The 7,240-nt window shown below is 59.5% G+C and overlaps 1 protein-coding gene across 1 annotated transcript in view; it reads right to left on the bottom strand.

Moving 5' to 3' along the window:
• Nucleotides 1–849: 849 nt before the first annotated feature.
• The window catches only part of COX10 (cytochrome c oxidase assembly factor heme A:farnesyltransferase COX10), a 15,350-nt gene continuing 8,959 nt past the window's right edge, over nucleotides 850–7,240 (bottom strand). The window contains exons 2-4 of the mRNA XM_078623659.1: nucleotides 4,363–4,536; nucleotides 2,541–2,838; nucleotides 850–1,053 (exon numbers count right to left, since the gene is read on the bottom strand). Of these exons, the coding sequence (XP_078479785.1) occupies nucleotides 869–1,053; nucleotides 2,541–2,592 (237 nt within the window). The 5' untranslated portion in view covers nucleotides 2,593–2,838; nucleotides 4,363–4,536 and the 3' untranslated portion in view covers nucleotides 850–868. The remainder of the gene's footprint in view (nucleotides 1,054–2,540; nucleotides 2,839–4,362; nucleotides 4,537–7,240) is intronic.

Raw genomic sequence — 7,240 nt, 5'->3', positions numbered from 1 at the left:
AGAGACAGAGAGAGAGAGGGAGACACACAAACTTCAAATCTACAGCAGCTGGCGTCGGGATCGAACCCACGACCTCCCGTGTACCAGGCGAGGTAGTAAACATCTCCTAGCCACCGTGATGATGATGAGAGAGAGACACGCAAACTCCAAATATACAGCATCAGGCGTCGTCAGGGTCGGGATCGAACCCACGGAACCCCCCCCCCCACTGCGTTCCATCTCTTGTGCCGACGTGCCCTGTCACCTGTCACCTGTCCCCTGTCACCTGTCACCTGTCCCCTGTCACCTGTCACCTGTCACCTGTCCCCTGTCCCCTGTCACCTGTCACCTGTCCCCTGTCACCTGTCACCTGTCCCCTGTCACCTGTCCCCTGTCACCTGTCCCCTGTCACCTGTCACCTGTCCCCTGTCCCCTGTCACCTGTCACCTGTCCCCTGTCACCTGTCACCTGTCCCCTGTCACCTGTCCCCTGTCACCTGTCCCCTGTCACCTGTCACCTGTCCCCTGTCCCCTGTCACCTGTCCCCTGTCACCTGTCACCTGTCACCTGTCCCCTGTCACCTGTCACCTGTCCCCTGTCCCCTGTCACCTGTCACCTGTCCCCTGTCCCGTCCCCTGTCCCCTGTCACCTGTCCCCTGTCACCTGTCACCTGTCACCTGTCCCCTGTCACCTGTCACCTGTCCCCTGTCCCCTGTCACCTGTCCCCTGTCCCCTGTCCCCTGTCACCTGTCCCCTGTCCCCTGTCACCTGTCCCCTGTCACCTGTCACCTGTCCCCTGTCCCCTGTCCCCTGTCACCTGTCCCCTGTCCCCTGTCACCTGTCCCCTGTCACCTGTCACCTGTCCCCTGTCACCTGTCACCTGTCACCTGTCACCTGTCCCCTGTCACCTGTCCCCTGTCACCTGTCCCCTGTCCCCTGTCCCCTGTCACCTGGTTGATGGTGTTGGCGGCACACGATGTGAGCCCGGTGCCAAGCGACGCCAGCAGCAGCATGGCGGGGTCAAAGGTCACCGGCGCCATCGCGTAGCCGGCAGCGGCGGTGATGACCACGAGGGCTGGGGGGGGGGGGGGCAGGGGGGGGGGGTGTTTGTAAATCCTTTACATTAAGTTCACTTGCTTGCTTGCTTGCTTAGGACCGTGCAAATCTTTCGGTCGTTTTTTAACCCACTTCCCGTGATCCAATCGAGCTGACATTTTGCACGCAGACTCGTTGTGCGCGACAATTTATTTTCGTGAAAATTTTTTGTTCCAAATTTTACACTTTTTAGGAAAAAAAATTAAATCCTTTATATTAAGTTCACTCGCTTGCTTGCTTGCGTGCTTACGACCGTGCAAATCTTTCGGTCGTTTTTTAAACCCACTTCCCGTGATCCAATCGAGCTGACATTTTGCACGCAGACTCGTTGTGCGCGACAATTAATTTTCGTGAAAAAAAATTTCTCCAAAATTTTCCACTTTTTAGGAAAAAAAAAAAAAAGTCATATTTAATTTAAAATACCAATGTGATAAAAATGAAACTCTTACTGAAGGAAAACAGAAATGAATAATAAAATAAAACCGATGCCACGCATATAAAGGATTTATAGTGAAAAACTTTATTTTAACGGGTTAATTTTTTGTTGTTGTTTTCATCGGGTAAAGGAAGGCCGCCACCACCCCCCCCCCCCCCATCTGAGGTGTGGAACTCTTCTTCAAGAAGCAAACGATGGGCTCGACGTCGTCGTCGTCGTCGTCGTGTGGAAATTGATGGCGGCGGCGGCCGAAATAACTCTCACGAACGCGCAGAGATGTTGATTCACCACCCCGACCCGCACCCCGAAACGTGGAGGGGGAAAAACGACGATTCCGGAGAAAAATCCACGCAACTGACCCCCATCCACACTCACTGGTCAGTCGGGATCCCTCCCCCCCCCCCCAACTCTGACCCAGCTGACCCCCGTCCACACTCACTGGTCAGTCGGGGTCCTCCCCCCCCCCCCAACTCTGACCCAGCTGACCCCCATCCACACTCACTGGTCAGTCGGGGTCCTCCCCCCCCCCACCTCCCACCCTGACCCCTGACCCCCATCCACACTCACTGGTCAGTCGGAGTCCCCTCCCCCCCCACCTCCACCCTGACCCCTGACCCCCATCCACACTCACTGGTCAGTCGGAGTCCCCTCCCCCCCCCACCTCCGCCCTGACCCAGCTGACCCCTGTCCACACTCCACACTCACTGGTCAGTCGGGGTCCTCCCCCCCCCCCCAACTCTGACCCAGCTGACCCCCGTCCACACTCACTGGTCAGTCGGGGTCCTCCCCCCCCCCCCAACTCTGACCCAGCTGACCCCCATCCACACTCACTGGTCAGTCGGGGGTACCCTCCCCCACCACCTCCGCCCTGACCCAGCTGACCCCCGTCCACACTCACTGGTCAGTCAGGGTCCTCCCCCCCCCCCCCCCAACTCTGACCCAGCTGACCCCCGTCCACACTCACTGGTCAGTCGGAGTCCCCTCCCCCCCCCCCACCTCCACCCTGACCCCTGACCCCCGTCCACACTCACTGGTCAGCCGGATCTTGGAGAGCCGCGCGTAGATGCCGGGCAGCTCGGACATGTCCACCCGCACCTCGTGCCACTGCTGGGCGCAGGACCTCCTGCCGTCGAAGTCGCCGTCATCGTCCCGCGTCGGCGGGGGTCGCGTGGAGGTCACGACGGCGGAGGGCGGGGAGGGCGGGGAGGGCGGGGAGGGCGGGGAGGGGGGGTCGCGGTGGGGGGCTCCGGCGTCTTCTTGCAGAGCCGGCGGCGGCGGGGCCCGGGGCTTCACTCGCTGCCAGGTCACGGAGCGGCCGAGACTCAGGTGCTGTGGCAGAGAGAGAAGGTGGGGGGGGGGGGGCAGGGGGGGGGGGGAGCGTGGGGGAGAGAGGAGATGAGAGAAGGGGGGGGGGAGAGCGTGGGGGGAGAGAGGAGAGATAGGGGAGAGAGATGGGAAGAGCGGCGAGAGAGAATGCAGAGAGGGGGAGCGAGGCCAGGGGGGGAAGCGGGGAGAGATGGGGGGAAAGATGGGGTGAGAGAGCGGGGAAGGATGGGAAGAGATGGGGAGAGAGACGGTGCAGTGGAGAGTAGAGTTAAGAGAGATGAGACAGGCAGAAAGATAGTGGATGGTGTTGAGGAGAGCTCACACTTGAGAAGAGGGAGAAATGGCGCAGTGGAGAGTTGACAAAGAGTGAGAGATAGGGAGAGATGGAGTTCAGAGAGAAGAGGATGGATGAGGGGGGAGAGAGATTGGTGGGGTGAAGATGCGAGGAGTATTGGTTCAAGCAAGCCTGCCTGCCGATGAGACACTCAACATCGAAACCGGCCCAAAATTCTTACGCAACCCGACCCAAAGACAAACATTCCCCATATAGCCTTAACAGACTGGAGGGGCAAGTGCTGTTAGCGAGCGTCACCCATGAAGGGCCGGCACCTCGCCCAGCCGCCCTGGTCCCCGCAGGGGCGAGGTTTGCTACGCACCGCGACACCAGTAACTCATTTTATGCCGAGGGGTGCCCCATGGTAGAGATGTTATCTCCCTGGCCCAGAGGTCGCAACCGGGTACCCGATACCCGTACCCTACCCAATACCCGTACCCTACCCAATACCCGTACCCTACCCGATGCCCGTACCCTACCCGATACCCGTACACCTACCCGATACCCGTACCCTACCCGTACCCTACCCGATACCCGTACCCTACCCGATACCCGTACCCTACCCGTACCCTACCCGATACCCGTACCCGGCCGGGTACGGGTAGCCGTTTGCGACCCTGGTGCGGCCGGGTACGGGTACGGGTAGGCCGTGAGTCACTGGTGAGTCACCGTTTGTCACTCATTTCCCAACGTCTTGTCTCTTCTCACAATTCAAGTTCCTAGAATCAACCCACCCGCGCCTGCAACATGGCTTCATCCCAGAGGTCGCAATCGGGTACCCGATACCCGTATCCTACCCGTACAACAAAAAATTAACCCGTAAAAACAAAGTTTTTCACTATAAATCCTTTATATGCGTGGCATCGGTTATATTTTATTATTCATTTCTGTTTTTCTTGAGTAAGAGTTTCATTTTTATCACATTGGTATTTTAAATTAAATATGAAATTTTTTTTTTCCTAAAAAGTGGAAAATTTTGGGGGAAAATTTTTTTTTCACGAAAATAAATTGTCACGCACAACGAGTCTGCGTGCAACACGTCAGCTCGATTGGATCACGGGAAAGCGGGTTAAAAAACGACCGAAAGATTTGCACGGTCGTAAGCGCGCAAGCAAGCGAGCGAGCGAACTTAATATAAAGGATTTAAAAAAACGTCCCCACTCACGGGCCCCGCACGCAACAGGAGGCATTACCCGGGCGTGCGGCGGTGGCCTTGCCAGGACGGTTCTCGTGGCCGCGGCGGCAGCAGCGACGTGGATGAGGCGAGCGGCCCCCCCCGGCCCCGCCGGGAGGCCACGGTGGTGGTGGTGGCCCCCGCACGGCACCAGCGGCCGCCGAGACGTGGCGCACGCCGGCTCCCCCGCAGCCTGTAGCAGCAGCAGCAGCAGCACGCACAGCACGCACACACAGCACGCACACAGCACGCACACACAGCACGCACAGCACGCACACAGTACACACACACACACACAGCACAGCGCACACAGCACACACAGCACGCACAGCACGCACACACAGCACGCACACAGTACACACAGCACGCACAGCACGCACACACAGCACGCATACACAGCACGCACACACAGCACACACAGCACGCACGCACAGCACGCACACACAGCACGCACACACAGCACGCACACAGTACACACAGCACGCACAGCACGCACAGCACGCACACACACACAGCACGCACACACAGCACGCACACACAGCACACACAGCACGCACAGCACGCAGTACACACAGCACGCACACACAGCACGCACACACAGCACGCACACACAGCACGCACAGCACGCACAGCACGCACAGCACACACACACAGCACGCACACACACACAGCACGCACACACAGCACGCACAGCACGCACACACAGCACACACAGCACGCACACACAGCACGCACACACAGCACGCACAGCACGCACAGCACGCACACACAGCACGCACACACAGCACGCACAGCACGCACAGCACGCACACACAGCACGCACAGCACGCACAGCACGCACAGCACACACACACAGCACGCACACACACACAGCACGCACACACAGCACGCACAGCACGCACAGCACGCACACACAGCACACACAGCACGCACACACAGCACGCACACACAGCACGCACAGCACGCACAGCACGCACACACAGCACGCACACACAGCACGCACAGCACGCACAGCACGCACACACAGCACGCACACACAGCACGCACAGCACGCACAGCACGCACACACACACACACACCCACACACACAGCACGCACACAGTACACACAGCACGCACAGGACGCACACACAGCACGCACAGCACGCACAGCACGCACACACAGCACGCACACACAGCACGCACAGCACGCACACACAGCACACACAGCACGCACACACAGCACGCACACACAGCACGCACACACAGCACGCACAGCACGCACAGCACGCACACACAGCACGCACACACAGCACACACAGCACGCACAGCACGCACACACAGCACGCACACACAGCACGCACACACAGCGCGCACACACAGCACGCACACACAGCACACACAGCACGCACAGCACGCACACACAGCACGCACACACAGCACGCACACAGCACGCACAGCACGCACAGCACACAGTACACACAGCACGCACACACACACACACACACAGCACGCACACACAGCACGCACACACAGCACGCACACACAGCACGCACAGCACGCACAGCACGCACACACAGCACACACAGCACGCACAGCACGCACACACAGCACGCACACACAGCACGCACACACAGCGCGCACACACAGCACGCACACACAGCACACACAGCACGCACAGCACGCACACACAGCACGCACACACAGCACGCACACAGCACGCACAGCACGCACAGCACACAGTACACACAGCACGCACACACACACACACAGCACGCACAGCGCCGGCGCACAGCACACTTAGCACGTACCCACAGCAGCACAGCACGCACAGCGCCGGCTGCATCACCCATCACCTGTCTGTGAACCCCTACCCCTGTGTGTGAACCCCTACCACCCCTACCCCTGTGTGTGTACCCCTACCAGCCCCTACCCCTGTGTGTGTACCCCTACCCCTGTCTGTGAACCCCTACCAGCCCCTACCCCTGTGTGTGTACCCCTACCCCTGTCTGTGAACCCCTACCAGCCCCTACCCGTCTGTGAACCCCTACCCCTGTCTGTGTACCCCTACCCCTGTCTGTGTACCCCTACCCCTGTCTGTGTACCCCTACCCCTGTCTGTGTACCCCTACCCCTGTCTGTGTACCCCTACCCCTGTGTGTGAACCCCTACCCATGTCTGTGTACCCCTACCAGCCCCTACCCCTGTCTGTGAACCCCTAACCGGCCTTGCGCCGAACTGGATCCTGGTCAGGATTCAAACTTATATTTCAAGATCGTGGGCTTCGACTGAACAGTGTGACACATGAACCGGCTGAGGATTCAAGGTGGAGCGCAATGCGCTAACCGACCAGTCGTACAAGGTGCAAAGCGATAATCACAAATCTCACACACACACACAACAACCGCCATTCGCCACTAAGTGGCGGTGACGTCACCACGACGCTTGTGCCAGGCCATGTGCACCTTGAGGCCACGTGAAGTGTCGAACGCCCGCTGGCAGGAGGTCACGGGGCAGACCCAGGTGCCACGGGTCGACTGACCGAGATGACCGAGATGACTGGCTGATGCACCACCTGTGCCCCCTACTGTGCCAACTTGCTGTGCTTTAGCCACCCGGCGCTCCGCTCGTTGTTGTGAGCGTCGCTCCTCCGCCCTCCGTTGTTGTTGGAGGGCGACTGCCTCCAACTGCCCAGTAGCGTCCTTCACGAGCCTCCTCCACTGAGGCCGATCTTGACACCGCTGGTACCAGTCATCGGCAAGTCCACTCAGCTCCACGTCCTCCTGTACCACATCACTCCATCTCTTCTCTAGCCCGTGCCGCGCCCGTTTAGCCCCCTCGATCCGGCCGAACAAAAGCTGTTTAGGCATGCGGTGGCTGGGCATGCGGGCTACATGACCCAGCCAACGCAGCCTTGCCT

The sequence above is a fragment of the Lampetra planeri genome, unplaced genomic scaffold (assembly GCF_965212315.1).
Source record: "Lampetra planeri unplaced genomic scaffold, kcLamPlan1.2.h2 scaffold_365, whole genome shotgun sequence".
Lineage (NCBI taxonomy): Eukaryota > Metazoa > Chordata > Hyperoartia > Petromyzontiformes > Petromyzontidae > Lampetra > Lampetra planeri.
The sequence above is the reverse complement of the archived record's forward strand: the minus strand, read 5'-3'. Positions and strand labels throughout refer to the sequence as shown.